The sequence below is a fragment of the Podarcis muralis genome, chromosome 1 (genome assembly GCF_964188315.1).
Source record: "Podarcis muralis chromosome 1, rPodMur119.hap1.1, whole genome shotgun sequence".
Classification (NCBI taxonomy): domain Eukaryota; kingdom Metazoa; phylum Chordata; class Lepidosauria; order Squamata; family Lacertidae; genus Podarcis; species Podarcis muralis.
In genome coordinates, this window is record NC_135655.1 from 29,864,823 (window position 1) to 29,888,946 (window position 24,124).

At 47.0% G+C, this 24,124-nt stretch overlaps 1 protein-coding gene across 9 annotated transcripts in view; it reads right to left on the reverse strand.

The window, feature by feature from the left end:
- Positions 1–24,124, reverse strand: part of TMEM63C (transmembrane protein 63C) — a 72,321-nt gene that overhangs the window by 37,485 nt on the left and 10,712 nt on the right. For 4 of the 9 annotated variants that reach the window (XM_028718860.2, XM_028718899.2, XM_028718891.2 and 1 more), the window contains exons 2-4: positions 13,723–13,930; positions 1,965–2,053; positions 545–784 (exon numbers count right to left, since the gene is read on the reverse strand). In XM_028718860.2, coding sequence (XP_028574693.2) covers positions 545–739 — 195 coding nt within the window. In that variant the 5' untranslated portion in view covers positions 740–784; positions 1,965–2,053; positions 13,723–13,930. Of the gene's footprint in view, positions 1–544; positions 785–1,964; positions 2,054–10,353; positions 10,396–13,722; positions 13,931–24,124 lie in introns of all 9 variants that reach the window. The other 5 variants (XM_077925310.1, XM_028718880.2, XM_077925312.1 and 2 more) reach the window with 5 other exon arrangements.

The following is a 24,124-nucleotide window of genomic DNA, read 5'->3' on the forward strand; positions in this document are numbered from 1 at the left end:
GTCAAAGGCGACTATGGGGTTGTGGCGCTCATCTCACTATCAGGCGGAAGGAACTGGTGTTTGTCCATACCAGCTTTCCAGGTCATGTGGCTGGCATGACTAAACTGCTTCTGGCGCGATGGAACACCATGATGGAAACCAGAGCACATGGAAACACCGTTTACCTTCCGGCCGCAGCAGTACCCATTTATCTACTTGCACTGGTGTGCTTTCAAAATGCTAGGTTGGCAGGAGCTGGGACAGAGCAATGGGAGCTCACCCTGTTGCGGAGATGCGAACCGCTGACCTTCTGATCGGCAAGCCCAAGAGGCTCAGTGGTTTAGACCACAGTGCCACCTGCGTACCCCAAGGCAAATTATAGCCACTGTGGATAGTATATACAGATAGTATGTACGTATAGATACTGGGAAGAGTTGAAACAGGAGCAAAAAGCTCATCTAATAATGATGAAGCCAACCCATTCCCAGCTGAATGTGAAGCAATGTGGATCCCGAATAACGCATGGTTAATAATGAGATATTAAGGACCTCCCGTCTTCACTCACCAACCAGATGATGAAGTTGAGGGCAAGCACCGTGGGTACACCGCCAAACGGCAGCCCTTGCAGGACAGAGCTGCGGGAATGGGCGTTGAAGCACTGCTCTGTGCTGTTGTTTTGGGCATCCAGGAATATGGAGTCATCCAGGGAGATGGAGCTCCAGTTTCCTGCCAGAGGATCAGTTCTGTCCATCCTGTCCATCTATGAAGCTGGTGGTCTCCTAGAGAGCTTTACTCTGCAAAATACCTGGGTAAAGTTAAGAGGGGCAGGGTTGAAGGAGACTTTAAAAGCTCTATTTATTTAGTAAGCTTACATGCTGCTTACAATCTTGAAGAGGTTTACAATAAGGAGCCAAAGACTTTAAAAACAGTAAAAGATCATGGACTTTAAGATATGCAGCAAACTCAATACACAAATACAGATAACATATGCAAATAACATCATTTTAAAAACCCAAATGCAATACAATCCTTGAACTAATAAGCAATATGATCCAGCAATCCGCCAGGAAACGTCTAACCAAAGAGATACTGGCTTGGTTTGCACACCATGCTATACCAAACCATAGTTTAGCACACATGTGCAACTGTGCAGTCCCTGGTAGAGGAGAGTGCAGCTACTCTGCACTGTTGTCCGTCCACTGCTGCACTGTGCTAAGCCACAATTTGGCGCAGTGTGTCATCTGAATCTGGGCTTGTGATTTAGCTATTTCCAGACTAACTAAAAGCTGTAAGCAAGGTTCATCCCATAGTTCAGTCCTATAGCTTCTGGTTTGTCCAGAAGAGCTAAAGAACAAGCTCAGGTTTGGATGACAAGATAAGCCAAACCATAGTTTAGTGAAGCATAGCAGAAAGACCATGGAGAAGCAAAGTGTTGGTGTAATTTGGAAATATGGGTGAAATTGCACTAACTGCTTGGTCTGTGTCTCGTCTCCCATCTGTTAAAACAGGGGTAGCTAACCTATGACCCTCTGGACTTTGATGTACTCTAACTCCCATCAGCTCCAGCCAGCCCAGCCAACGGTCAGGGAGGATGGGATTTGGAGTTCAACTGTTAAGACATGGGTACAGCCCTGTTCACTCTGAAATCACCAAGAACAATGAACAATAGGCTGCTGGATTACATAGACCTCAGCCTGAACCAGCAAAGCAATTCTTGTATTTGTTTTCCACCAGCTCTTAAAATGGTCCCAATGCTGGGGAGGAGGCAAAGCACCAGTTGCAGTGGACTCACTTAAGCAGAGCCCTCCTTGCTGGATCAGGCCAAAGGCCCAACTAATCCTGCCTCCTGTCCTCCGTGGCAACTCAATGCCTGTGGGAAGCTCACATGCAGGATCTGAGTGCAGCTCTGCCTTGTGCTCTACGACAATGACTTAGGAGCCTATCCTCTATCCTCTTTACACTTGTGGTTTCTTTTTTATTCGTACCCGAGAAGAGTCATTCCCAGATTTAGACTCCGTTCCAGACACCAGGATCAGCCATCACCACCACTGCGGTGGAGTCCGTCTGAGCTCCGCTACAAAACAAAAATAAACAATAAGTTTTGGAAACTGAGTGACTTGAGCTGTACAGGCCCTCAGGTATCCTTTGCATCATTCTTTGTAATAATCCAGTGAAACGTGTCTTGCCACACCCCACCAACCCTTGCAAAACAAACATCTGTTTTGAGAGGCAGGAGTGTCCTGCTTAGATCTTCAGACCTCCAGCTGAATTGGCAGCCACTGAATTGCTCAGGCCTGTAAGCATTTGTTTTCACCTGCCAACTTCCTTTGTTTCTAATGCTCAACCTAAACAGGACATGGTTGGCAGTGAGGTAGAATAAACACAGCAAATTCGTTTCACTAAACTCGTTGCATGCTGCATGTGATAAGCTTTTTTAAAGGGGCATGCATGCACACGATTTACATAGTCTTTAATCAACAAAAACTTCTGATTTACATGAAACAATATAAAATAATTATTAAAAATACAGATAACTCTGAAAAGTTAAAAAACAACAAGCCGGCATATTTTTTAAAATAAAAAATATAACTAAATGAAATAAAACAATACGTATGTGTGAAGCACCCTAATTTGGAAATTAATGTTCAGCTACTCTGAGAACTATAGCTCTGAGCGGGGAACAAGGATCTCCTAACAACTCTTAGCACCCTTAACAAATTACAGATCCCAGGATTCTTTGAGGAAAGCCATGTTTAAAGTGGTATCATAGTGCTTTAACTGTATGGTGTGAAGGTGTGGCCACAGTCTCCCTCTTTCGACAGGTAGTCAGGTTGTGTATCCACAGCAGTGACCAGAGGAGGAATGACTGATGGGAGGAACACAGAGAGAAGAAACGCCACAGTGCATCTGCAGCAGCACAACCAGGCACCTTCATCTGCCCCACCTGCAACAAAACATGTCTCTCCCTTATCGGTCTCTATAAGCCACAGCAGGCGCTTCCAACAGTTTGACTTCACCCCCAAAGGCGCACTCCTCCATTGTCTCCCAAGACAGAGGGATGCCAACTCCCCCCTTCAAATGGGCAGTGGAAATAAGTCTCTTTTGTCTTTCAAAATGGCAGCAGAGTCATAGTGAAATCTGCCCTCTGTCTGAGTGTGCAGCTCCTTTCTGCCTGTGCCTGCCTTCTCTCTCCTCCCCTCTTTATGTAAACAGCAGGGAAGTCGCCATCTGGCACTGCCAATTGCTGCATAATTCTTTCCCCTTTTGTTAACAAGAGTGACCCTCTCACAGAGAGAGCGTCTGGACCAGAGAGACTCCTAGGAACCTGCAGCTTTGAGTTTATTTTTCCCTGGCACAGAGAAGGCTTTTCAGGGTCAGCATTCAGGCTGTTTCCACAGTTTATAGCTTTCCTGTGCAAGAAAGCACCCTCCACAGCTTCTTCCATGGGTGTTACCATCACAATAATCCTATGAAGCATGTTAGGCCGAGAAGTAATGGCCAATTGGCTCAAGTGTGTTTACATACATATATAATTTTATTTTTATGCTACTTTTCCTCAGATCAAACCATGCTCAAGATGGCTTGCAACATGAAAAAATACATAACTGCAACAAAAGCAACCCAACAATAAATAAAACATTAAAAAAGACACAACCACACTGCACAATTTCCACATAAATGGAAAGATCTAAAATAAAGATACAAAACTCAACCGTAACAACCCCCCTAAACTGCCAAATAACACCCCAGCCCAAGTGTCTGTTCAGCAGCTTTGGCTTTTGCAGTTGGAGTCAGTCCGGGCCCCGACCTTCCAGGCCAGGTGGGAAAAGGCCTGCAAGGCAGAGAGCAGGTCTTCCAGGACTCTCAGCCAACATGGGCTCTGGCCTCTTCAGCAGCCTCAACACTTGAGGTTTCACAATGTTTACATGTGATGTACACATGCTGGGAAACTGCAGCCAATTATACTTTCCCTATACAAGTATGTGGGACCTTCACACATTAAGAAGCACTAATAATTTTCACACATAGAAGCATCTTTGTGTAAAAAATAAAGGGGGTGCACACAGCAGCCTCTATTCTGATTTTAGGTGCATCCCGTTCTCCCTGCTTTACAGATCTGATCAAAACCAAACGCTCATAGGCATGGAGTAGAAAGCCACTTCCGGCCTGCCCAGGAGGTGGGGTTGCGGGCTTCGCGCCCACCCCCCACATGAGCGGGGGCTGGTTTCAGCCCCCGCGAGAGCAGGGGAATCCCGGCCGTGTCTGTGTTATTCTAAAGCACCAATGCTGCAGCAAGCAAAGGCTCCAGCAGCTCAGTCTGCTGCTTGTGGCTGGAAAGCCAGACAGGATGTTTGTGACTGTTGCCATGGAAACAAAGGGGCAGTCCATTCTGTACTGAGCACCGGATGTTAGCTCAGTGGGTGTATCATATGACCTGTACTGGAGGTACATGGGTGGAGTTTCTTCTTGCTGTTGTCGAGTGCAGACATGTTTCTCTGTACTGATATATAAGACAGAAATAAAAGATGTAAATAGTTTTCTGTCTGCTTCTTTCCCCTCCCTGGGGGACACCAAAGGGGAGAGAGGAAGAACGGTGTGTTCCTCTCACACATCTGAGAAGAATCGCCGAGACCTCGCCTGCTTATCAGCAGAGGGAGACGCGGGGAGGTCGACAGGAATATCTGCCGGTGCCTACGCTATGGCACATTCCTCTGACCGGGCAGAATTCCAACAGTCTGCCCCCCCAGCCAGCCAATCGGCTGGCTGGGGGGGTGTGCGTGACCTGCCCTATTTAGGGCCGACGCAGAGGGGGCTCGCCCTCTTTTCGCTGGCTAGCCCCCACGTGTGTGGGGGGGGGAGGAACGCCATCACCTCCCCCCAGTGAGCGAAGGGTGGTCCGTTAAAGGACTCCAGGGGGCGTGGCCCTGTCCGAAGCCTATGGAGGTGTGGGCCAAAGGCACGCCCCCGAGCGGTGACCCGGGGGAGCTCCTAGTCGACGTGCCTCGGCAGGAGACTCCCCCGATATAGTGTTAACCCTTCCCCGTGTCTCCAGCAAATGGGCTGGAGCCGGATAGTCGTTAGGACCAATGCCTAAGCCAATGCCTCTCATTCCTGAATTCAATAAAGTTGTGGCCTAATTCGCCCATTTAACCTTAAACTATGGTGTCTCGTGTCTTTATTTATCCTGGTGGGGGGCGGGAACTCGCCACGCAAAACAAGAGTTGGGATGTCTCTTATCTTTTTAGTCCAGGATATCAGGACTCCTGCCTCTTCCTGCTGAAGTAGACACAGTTTTGCCACATCATCAATATTCCTTTTCTTTGTCTTCCCTTGAACTCCCACTGAGCCTTCCTGTCAGACCTACCAGGGTTGGTGACACTTGCTAATTATGTTAATGAGAGATTTTTAAGAATGTAATTTCATTTCTTGGGAGCCCTGCACTCCTAGTCAGCTCAAATGAGAGTCTGGGGGGAATGTGCAAATATGCAGTTCTCCATCTGTGCTCCGAAGTTCTTGGAGGGGATTCCACAAGCACTGACCTTCTTTCTTCAGTCAGCCAAACAATATTACCGAATACCAATCTTCCTTCCCTGCAATATCCAGTCTGATTCAGAGCAATCTGTCTCCTACGTCCCTTCTCACAAAACAAATGCAGAGGCATCCCTCTGGCTCAGTTTTTCCTAAACTAAAACCTTGGTTACCTCAACAATGCAAACAGAAGAGCTCCATCAGGACTGGGGAAATCATCCAAAATGTTAAGTGCACAGACACTCACAAGGGGAACAGCACACTACTGTGCCAGGCTCAAAGATTCCTCTCAACAGTTTCCATTTATACTTCTTTTCCATTGGCTTTTCTCAAGGTCCTGCCTTTTATTCCCTCCTTCCAGTTCTCACATGAACTGATAAACAGTAGGCCACATTCACACCATAAAGGACTATGGTACCACCTTAAACAGGCATGGCTTCCCCCAAAGAATTCTGGGAACTGTAGTTTAAGGGTGCTGAGAGAGGTTAGGAGATTTTATTCCCCTCCCAGAGCTATGATTTCCAGAGTTCCTTAATATGAGGGATTGACTGTTAAACTACTCTGGAAACTGTAGCTGGGGGGGGGGGGGGAGGAGGAGGAGAGGAATTAAGAGTTCTCCTAACAACTCTCATCACCCTTAATAAACTACAGCTCCCAGAAGCCATGACTGCTTAAAGTGGCATCATAGTGCTTTGAATGTATTGTGCGAATGTGGCCAAAGTCACTTTGCACTGCATAGCTGTTCTGTTTCAGATACTACAATAAAGCAAACCACCAACACCAGAAAGGCCAACTTCCCTATACAGCCATACCTCAGGTTACAGCCACTTCAGGCTGCGTTTTTTTGGGTTACGGACCACCGAATCTTGGAAGTAGCAGAATGGGTTACTTCCGGGTTTCGGCAGCCGCGCATGCGCAGAAGTGCTAAATCTCGCTTTGCGCATGCACAAAAGTGCCAAATGGCAACCCGCGCAACCTGCACGGATCATGTTCGCAACCCAAGCATCCACTGTACCTGGAAACTGTTAAAGAAGCATTTCCTAAATAGCATGACAGATGTCATGAGATACTGGCCGCCTACTAACCTGTGCCAAATTTTACGCACGCTTAGCGTCCCAATTCTAAGTACAAACAGTACAGCTTATTTCCCAAGTGCTGTGTTTAGATTCAAGCAGTACGACAAATCAGCAAGACTCTGGTGCATGTAACCAGTGCACAATTGCAAAAATTAAGTATAACACACTAAGAACAGAAGGGAGCTAGTACCAGTTCAGAATTACTGCCCATTAACCATTTATTCTTCCCCTAGGTGTAAATGGTCATCAATCTGTATCACTATTCATTAAGCGTTTTAATGGGTATGTATGACATTTAGAACCCTATATGACTCACAGAAGGATGGCCTCCCCCCCCCCCCCCCAGGTTTGCAATATTTTTTGTTGGCAAGGCTGTTACTTTAAAGAGAGGGACCGACCTAGTAAAGCTGCCCTTCTACTACATCTGAAATTTGGTCCATCTAGCTTTTTACTGTCTACAGTGTAAACTCTACACCAACTGGAAAACAGCTCTCCATGGTGTCAAGCTGGATTTGCCAGGGATCAAATCTGGGATCTATTGCTTGCAAGGCACTCTCACTACAGCCTTTTCTTATATCACAGCCCTTATTAAATCTTAACTTTTAACTATGCATTTGTGTAGGTTATGTATCAACATCAATTCACTTCATTTTGGCAAAGCCCCCTCTTCATTTAGATCCTTGCAGATGCTGGTTTCTAGGAAACAGGTACTATGTCAGCAAATTGCTTCAGTCTGTAGCATTCAACCTTTATAATGGGACAAGCCAAAGTAGCTCGTACCACTTTAAAAAAACTCATGCTTTTATGAACAAAATAAGGTTGACAATATAATAATAATAATAATAATAATAAGAAGAAGAAGAAGAAGAAGAAGAATTTATTATTTATAAGAAGAAGAAGAAGAAGAAGAAGAAGAAGAAGAAGAAGAAGAAGAAGAAGAAGAAGAAGAATAATTTATTATTTATACCCCGCCCATCTGGCTGGGTTTCCCCAGCCACTCTACAAAGATTCTTCTTTGACAAACAACCTCAGGCAAACATTGCTTTAGACCAGAATCTGATCTATTCTGAGTGGAGGTAAATTTATTTTTCATCTCCAGCTGGGGGGGGGGGGATTGCAAATACCTATAATCAAACCTCCAAATGTGATTGTTAACATGCAGTCTGTCGTGGGTGTGCATCCTCCAAAAGCCACTTTAAAGTCTTCCTAGCACCAGACTCAACAAATAAACGATGACAGAAATAGGAAGATGTGACAAAAGCTAATTACAAGAAAACTCAAAAGAATATGCCCAAGCAAGTTGTATTGGCTTGTTTTCTTAATTCTATTCATAACCGTCCTCCCCTGCAATGAGACAGTATTAATGTAATTTGATGGCAGATCAAAGTCAGTTTAAATTAGGTTTTACAAGGGGAGTAGCACAAAAACTCAGAACAAATGTTATTTGATTTTTAGGAGCCCTAAATGTCAGTTATATGCTCAACTTCCTCCTCATGCTTTGGTTTTGTCATCTGAGCTCACCGCTCCTGCCATTCTGGTCGTTCGACATGCCTGAGTGGGAGGTCTCCATCTTGTAGCAATGCAGCGTGCGGCAGGGGGGTCATCTCGGATTAGCTGTTCTTTGCTGCCCAGAGCCAAATTGACAAATGAATGAAGCTCAGCCGTGTGCATGACTTGGGTTGCTGAGAGCGCAAGGTCAGTGGAGACCCCCAGGGAAAGAGGGAAGGGAAGCCTTTAGCTGGTTACACTGACTCAGCACCGCCGACAAATCGATAGCTAGCACTGCCTGGGAAAGATGTCTCAATAGAGGCTTCAGTGCTGAGCTCAGCACAAACATCAGGTCATGACATGCAGCAACTGGGGGAGGGGGAATAAAAGCAGCATTGACCTCCAGCACGCTTCACTTTCACTTGCCAAGAAAAGAACAAAGCGACCAGGTCTTGACTGGGTCAATAACCTTTGAGATTTCAAATGAGAGCAAAGGGAAATTGAAACGAGACAGGAAATGAACCACAAACAGTGACATATGATCTGGGCTCCATAACAAACCTGTGCTTCATAGAATCATAGAACTATGGAGTTGGAAGGTACCAGTGTTAGAAACTGAGGTTTTAGACATTTAATTTTGATGTTCCCTCTCTCCTCCTCCCTCCCCCCCCCCCAGCTTCTCCTTGCATAGGGCTGCTTTCCCCCCAGGTTCTGACATCCACAAAAATGCTTCTTGCACAACGACACAAAATGTGACTCACACTTACGAAAAGCCCTGTGTGACTATGGCTCTCCCCCCCCATTACAACTCACATGATTTTGAAAGGAATGTGCTCCCACCTGCATGCATTTCTGAGGAAACAGCCATGATTTATGCAAGGATGCACTCATCAGTACGGGCTCCCTTGGCAAACAATGTTCTGCAGCACCCCTGTGAGGCTCAGGAGCCCAGTTATGTCACCCCTTGCCTGCAGAGCTGGCAGCCTCTCACCCTTTTTCAAACACCCTCCCTTGTGGAGTGTTCCCTCAACTTCTTTTCCTCTCTCCTTGGGAGTCGTCTGGGCAGCTGCTGCTGCCACCCCTGGCCTCTGAGCTCCCCCGGCCCCAAAGAGAGGTGCCTCCTCACACTGCCCCACAGGAGCCTGGCATTTGTCTGTCCATTCCCAACAGCAAGGGCTGGCTGGCTGCACTCCCTTGCCAGCTTGCTTGCTTACTCCCGGGCTGCCTCAGCTCCTGGCAACCAGCAGCCCTTGGCCAGCCGCAGAGGCACCACTCGCCTGGGGAGCTTATAGCCAGGGCTGCTGAAATAAACAGTTGTGCAATCCTTTGGGCGGCAGAGACATGAGAGGGCATCAGAGGGGGGAGGGAAGGAAAGAGGGACAGATGCCAGTGTTGTCCAAGGCACCCCTGACCATCACTCAAGGCACCCCAGGGTGCCACGGCACACTGGTTGAAAACCACTGGGCTAGGCTACTGGAAACAGTACACAAAAACACTTTAGGACAAGGGACTCACAATCTTAACACTTGGGTGGACAGCTCCCAGGTCGACAAACCAGACTTGATCTGTTTTCTCTCATCAGTTCTCTCTTGCTCTTATTTGAGAATCCTTCCACTTTCTCATTCTCCCATAATAAATATTTACTTTCCCCTGAGAAACGTACTTATGGATGATATTGTACAAATAAGCAGTGCTGTTCCCCATAACATCTCTACAAAGAATCAAAGCCTAAGAAGGCATTGGCACCCATGGCATTTGGCCATTTGGGCACCCATGCCATAAGTGAAATTCTAAACATGAGATAAAGTTACAGTATGAACCTGCCCAGGCCCTGAGATCATCATCTGAGGCTCTTTTCTGTGCGCTACTTCCAAAGGAAGGTGGCAATGACAGACTAGGCCTTCTCTGAGGTAGCCCCCTCCCTAGGAAGAACCTTGCAATTATTTCAGCACCAGGCAAAGCTGGGGTTTTTTATTTATTTATTTCCCAGGCATTATTAATGTGATTTTATCATTCTATTTTTTACCCGGCTAAATTACCTTGAGAGGTTTTTTATTAGTAGCAAATGATACAGAAATGTAATAAATCTAACCCAGTACATACAAGGTCCCACCATCCCATGTTTTTTGGGCTTGTCTACAGAATGGGATAGTTGCCCTCTCTGTATGTTTATCAAGAACATCCTCTTTAATGCCGTGTCATGCTTGTGCAAAACACACAGAGGCTGGGCCTGGGATCATTGGCTTAGCTACACTTGAGTTGTGGTAGTGTGTGTACTTGCCTGGGGTGGACCTTGCTGGATGTTGAACGGCTGGCTCTGAACCTAAGAGAGGAATAATAAACATAACAAAAAATCATACCCAATAGCTTGCAAGTGATACAGAAGTACGAAAACGGGACATGAAACAAGATATTGTAGAATAATCTCTCATCTCTTTTCATATGGCACAGTCCAATTGCAAAAGGATTCGACACTCCAAAGGATCTCTGCCTATTTCTCTAATTTTTCCCATGTTTGTTTATGATACACCTATTTATGCATTAACACGCCCCAGCTAAGAGGGCAGTTTCTCCAAGAAAACAGCAGGTTCAGGCTCCTGTTTTTGTTTTGTTTTGAGGAGAAGAGCATCTTAGCAGAAGCACATTTAGCCCTGGTTGAATGAATTCCTGGCTGAGATCTCCTTATATCCACTGTGCAGCTTGGTTTTCTCACATTCCCAGCAGTAGCTTCCTCCCTGAAATTGCTCCAGAACACTTTAACCAAGCTAGCACTGAAGAGATCAGGAAGGGAGCATTTCAGCAAAGCACAGAATGTGAATTTATTTACTTGCTGCATTTATAACCTGCCTTTCCTTCCCCTAACCCCCCAAAACAAATAAAATGACATACAGTGGTACCTCAGGTTACATACGCTTCAGGTTACAGACTCCACTAACCCAGAAATAGTGCTTCAGGTTAAGAATTTTGCTTCAGGATGAGAACAGAAATCATGCTCTGGCAGCAGCAGGAGGCCCCATTAGCTAATGTGGTGCTTCAGGTTAAGAACAGTTTCAGGTTAAGTACGGACCTCCGGAACGAATTAAGTACTTAACCTGAGGTACCACTGTACATGGTTCTCCGCACCATCCTTTTATCCTTACACCAACCCTGTGAGGTAGGCCAGCCTGAGAGGTATTGACTAGCAAGCTCCAAGACAGTGTGGAGATTTGAACTCAGGTCTCCCTTGTCCCAACCACTGCACCACACTATGTGTGACTATGTGTACACACAAGACACAGGACCCCTTTACTTTCCTGTGCAAGTTTGTATTTAGATCTTGTTTTTTTTTTAATTAAAAAAAAGTAGTTGGCTAGGAACTAAGTGATATTCACCAGGCTATACATTTCTCTTGGAATAATTAGCAGTCAATTAGTCCTAATTGTTTATGTGGGACGTAAATGAGCTCAGCAGCTGTAGTTAGCATCCATATAATAGTAATGAACAATTTAAAAAACCCTACTGCTCAAACTGCAACTGCCCATTTTCATTTAATTAGAGCATGATTACTGGAGATCCATGTGGGTGCAATCGCAGGGGAAGCTGGGCTGAAAGGATAACTTTAAAGATCCTCTGGTCCATTACCCCGGGGAAGAGAATTTGTACCCACAAGGATCGTCCACTTTTTCAGGCCCATGGGCACATCTGCAAAATGGGGCAACTCCCGTGGTATCACAGACCTACCAGAGCCACACACACACTTGCCCTGCAACTATGCACACACATGCACTCTCTTTCCCTCCTTCCTGCCAGCATTTAGGCCTGGCATTTCTCTTTTTTCCAGTTCAAGGGGGCAGATGAGCTTCCTCAAAAGTACAGCTGAGCAGACAAGACTTTACCTTCTCAATTTCTAATTTCAGCAGGGGACTGAGGCAGGAATGGGACTCTATGGGAGCCAGGGGTGCTTCTATGGGTGCAGGTGCAAACCCAGCTCCTGCACTGGTGACTGACGATATACCGCGGCCTGCAAATGTTTTCCTGCCATTCTGAAATGTTTTTAGAGTTAAGAAGTCGTTGAACTTCCCTTGGTAACTCCAAACCCCATGCAACCCCGTATTTTGGCCTTCAGTGTTCTTGGTGCTCAAATCCAGGTCCTTCTGAGGAATAGCCATAGGAAGACACCAACATCTTCTTCGTTTGCTTGTCCACTCACAGAGGCGTTTGCCGGGCCCTCGTTGGAAGCGTTAATGCTGGACTAAATGGAGATTTGGACTCATCTAGCAAGAGCTGTGTTCTTCAGGGAGCGCCTAGACTACACTCCATTAGGCCGACTCCAGGACTGAGGGAGTCCTCAGCTAGTTGCCTCTCTGTGAGCTCCTTCTTTGCATGGGGGTCTCCCATTTTTATTTTGGAGGAGGGAGGAGGTTCCTTTAGTATAGGAAAGCAGTGGGATGTTTTTCTTCAGAACTGAAAGCATCAAGACAGCTCCTCTTGGAGCAGGCATGGCCAAACGTGGCCCTCCAGATGTTTTGGGACTACAATTTCCATCATCTCTGACCACTGGTCCTGTTAGCTAGGGATGATGGGAGTTGTAGTCCCAAAACAGCTGGAGGGCCAAGTTTGGCCATGCCTGTGACTTGGAGCAACCAACATTGTCCGCTAGGTTGTAAGTTGCTTTGATTTGCCTCGGGCAAGATAAAGTGACTATCAAATTCTATAAATAAATGAATAATAAGCTGCATTTGTACCAGAAGATTGCTCCTCCTACCTCACTACACACTAACTGGCAGCAGCCCTTCCCACCACTAAAACATGGTAATTTTCAAATCAAAGAGCAACAACACTATGTTTACAGGCCCGCCCCCCAAAAAGCATAATTTACAAATTCTCCTAACTTTGGCTACCTTTTAACAACTAATCAGCAGTTTAAAACAGCAACAACTAAACACTTGTGTATTTGAGGATCACTCTGTAGGATTAGTATATGTTCTCCTAAGCACACAAAATCATCAGCTCTTTCCAGAGAACACACATTTTACTTTTTTATGAGTTGCAATTTGCTCTTTCCCCACTGAGGTGGACCTGAAGCGCCTGACCACACATGAAACCAGAAAACACACCAAATCATAAAACTAAATTACAAGGGAAATTAAAAAAACACAACCCAAAATACATTCTGCTGCCAAGCCCAAAATTCCCCAGGATGCTGCTTCTCCACCATTAAGCTCCCATGCACCTCACTCCATGCACCATCATTAGAGGGGAAAGGCCGTAACCCAGTGGTAGAACCCATGCTTTGCATTAGAAGACGACAGGTACAATCCCAGTCGTTCCTAGGTAAGGCTAGCAAGGGCCCTTGTCTGGAGAACTCCTGCCAATCAGCCTAGGCACTTCTGAGCTAAGATGGGTCAGTGGTCTGACTTCGCGTAAGCCAGCTTCGGATATTACTAAAGGTGGAGCGTGTCAGCTTTTCAACGTAATGGGTGCTGCCTCATTACAAGGCTGAAAGGCGCATCAAAATCCTCAGTTGTCTAAACTGCGTGAAACACCCGGAGCCAAACTAAACGTGAGACTTCAGTATAAACAAAACAATGGAGTTTTAAGAGACGGCTAGGCACTCGGAAGCTTAAACCTCACTCGCAAAAAAGAAAAGCTTATTAAAATTGCTACATACCTGGGGAAAACTGCCAGACAGGCTTAGACACAGATAACAATGCCACTGGGATTAACCGGGTGGGGGAAAGGGAATGCTTGGATCCTGGTTCGCACAAGGCTTTGTCTCTCAGTTGGTCCTGACGAAGTTCCCAGAATCAGCCATGGAGTCTGGATTCTTGCTATGAAGCAGCGGCGGTGGTGGCGGCGGCAGCTGTGCCCTAAGCCCCCTGGAGACACAAGAGGGAAGCTGCTGTCAGTACATCTGAGGCCTCTACAGTTGTATACGCAGCTTATGATGCATGAAGAATTGGCATCCTTCCCCAGCCCTTTCCTTTTAGGGCTCTGGAAACAAACCCTGCGTTGGTTGGCGGAGGAAAGAGGTAGGATGGGTCAAGCTCAGCTGCCAGAAGAGGGTTTCTAATTAACAACGCAGCACAACCCCGCTCCAGGAAGCAGAGACCCCCAAAAGAAACCCCCGGAGAAGAATCAGCATCCTCCGTCACTTCAGATGGGCTTCTGCCATCGGAAAACAGTTCTCTCCCAGCTTTGCCATTTATACACCACACTTAGCTGGAGCACAGCTCCCGGCACTTAGAATCAGCCAGGGAGTGTGTGGGAGGGCTCTTGCACACACAGACACGCCAGGCACATACACACAGAGTTCCCCCACCCCTCCATCCCCCTGTCACTGCAGTAATTCATCAATTTCATCTGATTCAGCACTTGCCGTTCAGTTATTCCTGGAGTGGGAAGGCTGTCGGCTACAGCTAGGTCACAATTTGCAAGCGGGGGGGGGGGGGCAGAGGTGGGCCTTATAAGTTGCCTGGTGCCTCTGCCCCCAGGGACCATCAAGTGTCACAACCAGAGATGTATTACCAGTCCAAAAACCTGGCAGGCATTTGTCCTGCTGCGCTGCATCCAGCCTATTCGGATTCTTCAGAGAAATTATTATCTTTCATACAGCAACTAAGAGGGGAGAGATAGAAGCCTGGGTGGAGACCTGGCGGCGAAATCCACCTCGTTTCTGATCTCAGTTTAGCACCACCTTCCCCAACCTGATGTATTCCAAACATTTTGGGCTACAACTCTCACCGTCCCTGACCACTGGCCATGCTGGCTGGTGCTGATGGGAACTGTAGTACAAAGCATAAGAGCTGTCTTGTTGGATTAGACCACGGTTCCCCAAACTTGCATCTCCAGCTGTTTTTAGACTACAATTCCTGCCATCCCTGATCACTGGTCCTGCTGGCTAGGGATGGTGGGAGTTGTAGAATCATAGAATCATAGAATCATAGAGTTGGAAGAGACCACAAGGGCCATCGAGTCCAACCCCCTGCCAAGCAGGAAACACCATCAGAGCACTCCTGACATATGGTTGTCAAGCCTCTGCTTAAAGACCTCCAAAGAAGGAGACTCCACCACACTCCTTGGCAGCAAATTCCACTGTCAAACAGCTCTTACTGTCAGGAAGTTCTTCCTTGTAGTCCAAAACCAGCTGGAGACCCAAGTTTGGGAAACCCTGCATTAGACCAAAGGCCCGTCTAGTCTATCCTGGTCTCAGAATGGTCAACCAGATGCCCATAAGAAGCCTGCAACCAGGACCTGAGCACAGCAACACTCTCCCCACTTGTGATCCCAAACAACTGGTATACAGAGGTATGCTGTCTCAGGGAGTGGAGGCACAAAATAGCCTTATAACCTCAATGAATATGTCTCACAGCCTTTTAAAGCAACCTACGTTGGTGGCTATCATTGCCATCTTATGGTAGTAAATTCCACAATTAAACAATGCACTGTTTCCTTTGGTCTGTCATGCATATTCCAACACTCAACTTCACTGGACGGCCCTGAGTGATATGAGAGAGGAAGAAAAACCTTTTTTCTATCTGTTTTCTCTGCACCATCTTCCACACCTCTACTGAAGCTTGCTCCGGAGCCTTGACCATTTGGGGGGCCCTTTCCTGATCCTTCCTCAACTTTACCGCGTCCTTTTTGAGGTACGGCAACCACAACTGTACATGGTCAAATCAGATTTGCATAATAACAGTGTGGCATCATGTTGTTTAGCCCAAGCATCTCATTAATCAAGCTAGGGATGAATACAGTGATTACACAATGAATTTAATCGGCTGCCTATTAAAGACTACATGACGAGGTCCCAATCTTTCCTCCAAGGCACTTCTAGGATTGCTCACCCAATCCTGATTCAGATATTATTTCCCCGGTTGCCTCCTTGGAATAATTATCCTTGTCAATGCAAATAAGGGCATTTCAACCTCACACCTTTCTTGAGTAACTTGGGTCATCATTCATGGGCTGCTGCCTTTCTCTATGGAGCTGTGAGCACCGCCATCCCAGAGTAAACAAGCCTGTTTGTTCCTGCTCACCTATCCCAACAGGAGGAAAGTTCACAAGCCTTTTATTTTAAAGAGTCAAAATGCTTCCGCCTCTTTTCTTTGGCCAGGGCTTAAGAGAATGCAGTCTCTAAGGCTCAAATTAGAGGCTGATTCACACTTCACAACAGCAGGTACATTTGCTGCATTTACACCAAGGATGCCAGTTTGAGTTCACTCTAAGCGTGCTCCTTTGCATCAGAATGCTGGTGAGCTTTTCATTCAAAGAAAAGAAATAATTGGGAACACACTGAGAGGAAGAATCAGGAGCAGGGGAAAGCCAGGCATGAGCTGCCCAGAACAGCCCAAGGGGCCAACCTCCAAGACCTTGTGGGTCAATCAGGCCACAGGCCAAAGGTTCCCCATCCCACTTTAGTATTTAAAAGCAGCTGGATAGCTCAGTTGGCTAGAGCGTGGTACTGATAAAGTCAAGGTTGCTGGTTCAATCCCTGCAAGGGACAGCTGTATATTCCTGCACTGCAAGGGGTTGGACGAGATGACCTCAAAGAAAATCTCATGGGCTGGGCAAAACGAAACATTCATTTTGCAGAAGAACAATGGTCGAGAGTCAGAAACATGTCCCCAGATGGGAAAACGCTTACACAGAATCCAAAATAAATGCAACACAGAGGGAAAAACAAGCAGGCACCCCCCCCAAACAACGACAAAAAGTCAATTGCAAAAATAAACAATTGGAAGGGACAGGGGACCTTGACAATCACCATGGGATGTGCCCAAGGATGTTGTGCTGCCTTCAGGTGGTTTGTTGGACTTCTGCCCGAAGCCTTTCACTAGGCAGGACCATAGAGGACAGCCATCTGCCCCATGCCTCTTAGAAACCCCTCCTCCCCGTTTGTTGGTTTTGTTTATTAATAGCCTCCTGTGTATGCACTGTACCTTGACAACAGTAATGCCTAGTACAACTGCTGCATGATACATCAGCAAAGCACCAAGCAAACATTAACTAATTAGATGGCAAGCTCCCCATGGCAGGGTCCTGGCACTGTTCTGCCTATGACTTCACAACTTAATCCTCCGACTATTGCAGAGATGCAGAGTTTCTCTTTTGCAGCATCACGGAGTCTGGCACCCCCCAGAAGTAGCACCCAAATTAATTAGCAATTGATACAGAATGTTTGCACTGCCCTCCCCAAAGCCAAGGCCCTTCCTCCTTCCCTGCTGGCAATGTTATTGCTAAAGTCCTAAGCACATTAAAAAGAGCCCCTCTGGGTGAAACCAAAGGCCAATCTAGCCCAGCGCTCTGTTCTTACAGCAGCCAACCAGATGTGCATGGGAAGCCCACAAACAAGCAGGACGTGAATGCAGCAACACTTGTCCAAGTCCTATCTCTGACACTAGATAACAAAACGAGTAGCCACTGAGAGCTTTATCCTCTACGTCAGTGCTTTTCAACCAGTGTGCTGGGGCACTCTGGGGTGCCTTGAATGATGGTCAGGAATGCTGTGGGCAACACTGGTTTCTGTCCGTATTTCCTTCCTTCCCTTCTCCTCTTGTGTCTCTGCCTCCCGAATGCTTGCACAGCTGTTTGCTGCAGCAGACCTAGCTACAAGCTCCCAAGGTGAATGGTGCCTCTGGGGCTAGCCAGGGGGTGCTTCCCAGGCCCCTTTGGGGCAGTGTGAGCAGCCACCTCTCTTTGGGGCAGGGGGGGGCAGCTCAGAGAACAGGGGTGGCATGTGTGGCTATCCAGAGGACTCCCAAGGAGAGGGGAGAGGAGAGGAGGTTGAGGAGCACACTCCACATGGGACGGGTATGGGGCTGCCAGCTCTGCATAACCTGAGCCCCACAGGGGTGCCGTAGAAAGAATGCAGTTGGTCAAGGGAGCCGTGGACCCAAAAAAGTTGAAAACCCCTGCTCTCTAATCCCCCTTTGAATGTTGTCCAAGATGGTTGATATCACTACATCTTGAGGTATTGAATCCCATAGTTTTAGTGTGTGCTGCATGACAAAGAATCTCTTATTTCTACCTTGAACCTTTCAGCATCACTGGGGTTTGGAATTTATGAGGAAGAAAAACTTCTCTCCATCTACAGATCCCGCCTTGTCACCTTTCTGTATAAACTAAAGAGCCGCCAATGCTGTAACCATTCCTGAAAGAAGAGTGGTCCCAGCCTGCTGGTTATTTTGATTGCCCTTAAACCCCCCCCCCCAAAAAAAAACCCACCCACCACCTTTTTCCAGTTCCACAATATCTTTTTGAGGCGCAGTAGCCAGAACTGTACTCAGTACAACAGGTGTGATTGTATCATAAAATGGTACAAAGGTAATGAAATATTGGCTGTTTTATTTTCAAACCCTTTCTTAATGATCCTCAACATGAAATTTATTCTTTTCACAGCTGTCCCACACTGCATTAACCTTTTCATTAAGCTACCATCCTCCACAATTCCAAGATCGCTTTATTCACCAGTCACCCTCAACCTCAGCCCTCCAGATGTTTTTGACCTACAACTCCCATGATCCCTAGCTAGCAGGACCAGTGGGCAGGGATGATGGGAATTGTAGTCTCAAAAACATCTGGAGGTAGAGGAAGCCTGGTCTAAGAGTTAAAATCTCATGTCCTGCAAGCTATGCCCAGCTTACAAGAGCAGAAAGAGTTAAACTCAAGGCTTTTCTTTCAGCTAAAACTCAGTTCCGGCACCTCTCAGGTGGGCGCCATTGCCATTCTAAGAGAACGAGGGAGGTGTTCATGGTGAGTTCCGTCACCTCTTTTTCTAGAAAAATAGCACTGGTTAAACTTCTACCCCACTTCCCATCACAGTAGTGTTTGAAACTCCCATTGTTCTAGGCACGTTTTGCGACAGGGAATTTCATTAGCACAGGCGGTTTCTGAGCTCTGGGCGCAGCGCTGCGCCTAAGATTTCAGGTTAAAGCTGCAGTGCACCCCCCCCTTCCAGCCACTCTCTGAAGATTGGAGAAGATTGGATAAGAATATTAGGGGGGTGGGCAGGGGAAGCATGGCTTTGTTTTTTGCAAGCATCAGATGAGGATGAAAAATGAACATAAGATTTCAGCTGCAGTTCATTCATTCATTTTCAGCTTTGTATTCTTGTTATAAAAAAGTGCACCTAGACATTCCGTTGTTGCGCCTATAACCTGGGTTAAGGTGCCATTTAGCTCCTAGCTTTCATATCTCTGTTTCTAACACTGCCCCACTGCATCCTGGACTGGAAGATCCAAGGTTGCTAGTAACTCTTCTTGCGACCCAAATACCTTTTCTTTCTCTTGGATCCCCGCAAATCGCATTGTGGTACACAGTGTTATAAGAAAGACAGACTACCATCCTTGCTGAAGTAGCCAACGTCAACCATCACACTGCAATCCTGATGCGTACCAGAACAAGGAGGAACAAACATCACGGGGCAGAGGGCATGAATGCAGACACCCGCTCTTTCCAACGGGGTGTATAGAAGAAGGGATTTGCTAGGGGCTTTGTCAAAGGCAGGGCAGGAGGTATGAAATCTCTGCTAAAAGGGTAGGCACGGCAATTCAGATCTCCACATGTTGCTTATGGGAGCAACAATTGGCCTTCAGCAACGCTGCTTCCCAGCAGCTGACGTAGAGAGGCTTATTGTCTCTCTTTTTGCGTGGGCGGGTATGGGCTGACTAAGAAGCGCCAGGCAGAATGTCTTGCCATTCCCAGCTTCACTCTAGCATGTACAAAGGCAGCTGGGCTTTAAAACATCCAGGCAACAAAAACATCCCTTTTCAGAGAGATTTGGGGGAGGTGACGCACATCCCACAATCCCTCACCTATGTGCCTGTGAAAGGCATTGGAAATGAGCACCAAAGCTGCGGATACCTTTCGGAGAGCACTAACCCACATAGGTAAAGGTAAGGAAAAGGACCCCTGGACGATAAAGTCCAGTCAAAGGAGACTATGGGGTGTGGCGCTCACCTCGCTTTTCAGGCCAAGGAAGCCAGCGTTTGTCTGCAGACAGCTTTCCAGGCCATGTGGCCGGCATGACTAAACTGCTTCTGGCACAATGGGACACTGTGATGAGTGCCAGAGTGCACAGAAACGCCGCTTACCTTCCTGCCACAACAGTACCTATTTATCTACTTGCACTGGTGTGCTTTTGAACTGCTAGGTTGGCAGAAGCAGGGACAGAGCAATGGGCACTCACCGCCATCAAGCGGATTCAACCTTCCGATCGGCAAGCCCAAGAGGCTTGGTGGTTTAAAACCACAGCACCACCTCTCCACATACCACTAATCCACATACCAGGAACACTGCAATACTAAATGAAACAGGTATGTGCTAAAAGCTTAGGCTTAAAAACAAAATGCCCACAAATTGGGGTGGGTGGGTTAATACTAAAAAGTATGGAGGTGATCCAATTATGTGTGCACATTCAGAGTTGCTTCATTCTTTAAGCGGGGATAATCACAACCTCATAAGAGAATGGATGCAACAGCATATGTGTGGATAAAGGATGCATACAGCCTAGAAACTTTACCCGCCCACATTATACTGGGCTGGTCCAAGACATTTTGCTACCCAAAGCAAAGCAAAGGACAAGATGGCACTTTCCCCTCCACTTCTTATAGAGAAGTCAACTGAACTAGCTGTTAAATCTTATATCAACACCACTGGTGGGAAACTTTCTCTACTGCACCTGAGGACAGCTTAGGAAGGAAGTGTTCCTGGGGGCTATTTAGGGAGCACAGGGCAGAGTAACTTAGGGACTGTGGGGGCATGGCGCTGGCTGGGGCTGCTTCCAGCATCTGCCGCCTGAGGCAGCTGTCTCAGCCTGCAAAGTGGTGGGGCCAGCCCCGTCGCTAGTTCACGAAGTGTACTAGAATCTAGAGCAGGGCTGAGGAACCTCTGTCATTGGACTACAACTCCTTTCAGCTCCCAGTCAGCATGGCAAATGGCGGTAGATGATGGGAGTTGTAGTCCAGCAACATCTGGAGAGCCACAAGTTTCCCAGCCCAGATTTAGAAGGATCAGGGCAGATATCAGTGACTGCAGCAGAAAACCCTCTCACTGGTTGATTGGGCCACCTCTTTGTGATGTGTTCCTTCCCACTTTGGGTTCATCCAGAGGAGGAGATAGCTGGAATGAGACATGACTCCTGGGGAACGGAGTTTGAACACCAGGGCATCACCCCCACTAAGAATATCCTGCCCTGGTAATATGTCTGCTGCTGCTGCTGCTCACCTAAGGGCCAATTCAAATTTAACATTTTGCCGCACTAAAGAACATCAGTGGGAAGACGATTTGCTGGAATGCAAAACTCTTGTTGATTTTTGTAGTCAATATTCACAGCCTGGATATTCTGATCACAGTCTGTTTTGCAAAATTCAACAGAAATCGGTGTTACAATACTATTGTTCACATGCATTCCTCCACAAGCTTCCCTTCTCTGCAAACCGCACCCCCCACCCCGCAACGTCTGCCTCTTACTGTTGTGCTTGCAGCTTTGTTGTTTCTTCTCCAAGGGGAATATGCAGCGCTCAGGTTTATTAGGCATCAACAATTTCCCAGCAGTATCAGCAGGAGCTGAAAGCAACAGTCAGGACTGAGCTTTGAGGCTTTTTGCACTGAGATCAGCCTTCCTGATGTTTATTAATGGATGGCGCTCAGCAGATGGGCTAAGGCACCTGAAGAAGCTCAAACAGTGCCTTCCCAAGGCAGGAATATTGTTGAAGAGCATCTCTGGACCTTTCTGGATGAGTATTATAAAAACTGCAGCAACGTAATAGCAGTGCAGAACCCAGATAATGTTCTCCAAAATTTGCCCATCTGATATGAGAAGAACCACATATCCTTACTCCAGCTGGTGCTTTGGCTGCAGGGAAACTGCATTTGCCAAGACACAGCTGGATAAATTTGTCCCCTGCTAATTCCATGGTTGCAATTGCGACGGTTGTGTGGAGTAAAGTATGGACATACAGATATTGCTTTCTCCTTTCCTTCTGCCCGAGGTGAAGCTGTAAATCACTCCCAGACCCCAAACCTAGTCATTTATTTATGGAAGTCATGTATGTATGTATGTTAATCACATTTATATCCCACTTTTCCTCCAAGGTGCTCAAAGTGGCATACATAATTCTCCTCACAACAACCAACCAACCCTGTGAGATAAGTTAGACAGAGATGTAGAGTGATTGGCCCAAGATCTCCCACTGAGTTTCATAGAAGAGTGGGGATTTCAACCCTGGGCTACTGCGTCCCAGTCCAACACCCAGGCATGTCCAAAGTCCATTTCGGGGGCCTAATCCGGCCCGCGGGTCAATTTAATCTGGCCCCCATGGCAGCACATGTCCTGGGATAAAATCACCCAAAAAGCTCAATAACTCTGGGGTCAAATTGCAAAAAAACCTCACCAACTTCAATCCTAAAAAAAGCTCACCAACTTTGGTCGGCCCTCGCGCATGTTCACTTCATCAAATCTGGCCCTCTTTGAAAAAAGTTTGGGTACTCCTGCTCTAACCACTACACCACACTGGTTCTTAGGGAGAGTGCAACTCCCTCCACAACAAGCTCAGATGAGGTGGTTATGAAGGGATCTGACCAGTTCTAGACAGAATCACATTCCCTGTCAAGGTTCAGGGGTGCAGCTTTGGGCTGTGCACTGATAAGCCTTGCCCGATGGCTGCTCAGACATCTTCTGTGCCTTTTAGCATCTTTCACCATCTTTGGTTGCCAATGTATAAAGATATTCCTCAGAGGCCCCATTGCTGGGTTGCCACCACCATCAGAAGTGAGATGGTGGTAACAAAGGAAGGTTCTCTCTGTCGTGGCGCTTGGATGATGCAAGGCCTTCCCCCTGCACACTTCCTCAGTGCCTTCCTAGATGGTCCTTCAGAGCCATGTAGAAACACAGCTAGATATTCACACATTTAACGGAGTCTAGGATCTTTTAAGATGTGTCCCCGGCACATTTTAATCTCTGGTGCATGCTGATGATCTTTTGCTCTTATTATTCTCTTGGTATTATTATTATTATTATTATTATTATTATTATTATTATTATTATTATTGCTTCTGCGACTATTTTTTTATATTTAAAAAATCATTTTCACTTCTGCTCTGTCTTGTTTTAGTTTTCTTGGTTTTATGGATTAAAAAAACCTGTTGCAACCCATCTCTGGAACTAAGGTGGAGAGGGATACGATTTTTCCCCCTTAAATAAATAATAGAACTGGAGAAATGGAGGGGTCTTGGAGGTCATTGGGTCCAACTTCCTGCTCTGTTCTCCTGTAAGTGGGAGGCAGCAGAAGGGCTTGGGGGGAGCCCCCCCATCTCCCCCCCCACACTTAAAAGAGAAGGCTGATGAGCAGAGATTTAATCCTGCTGCCTAGGCTGCCCAATCCTGTTCCTTGCTGGGAACAGGGTAGCCCAGCCAACCCTGCGCTCCCGCCCACCAGTTGACATCACCAGTCATGTCATCTGATGCGGACTGGCAGGATGCTGTTGAGCATGCACGGGGAGGAAGGGGAGCTGGAGTCTAACTTGGGAGAGGGGGGCAGGGTTTGGGGGGACCTGTGCCAACCAGGAGGCAAGAATCAGAGGCAGGGGAAGCTTCAGAGCTGGAGGAAGAGGCAGACCAGGCAAGTGAAGAGCCGGGTGCTGCTAACCTACCCTCTCTCCTGCACCACTGTCTCCTAGAACCAAGAGAGGACTAAAGAGGGAAGATCAGAGGCAGCTGCCACGCAGGCATAGTCTCCAGCTACGCACGCACAGCCCATCACGGGAAGGTACATATACTGGTGGAGGGAGGCTGGTCCCCAGTTGCTGCAACTGTTCCATAGAATGCAGACCTGGAAAAACAGCTGCTTAGATGCTAGATTGGTGTGCTTCAGTATCCAGAGCTGTAGAAGCAAGTGTTATCTTTGACAACATAGAGTGAATCCTCTGCTGTGTGCGTTCCTTTGGCTGCAAGCGCCCTTGACAGGCAGGTGGCTGTGGTTTTCAAGAAACAGCCTGGTGGGCCAAGACAGTCATGCAGGCCAGAGGCTCCCCACCCCTTCCCTACATGAACATATAAACAGTATCCATTC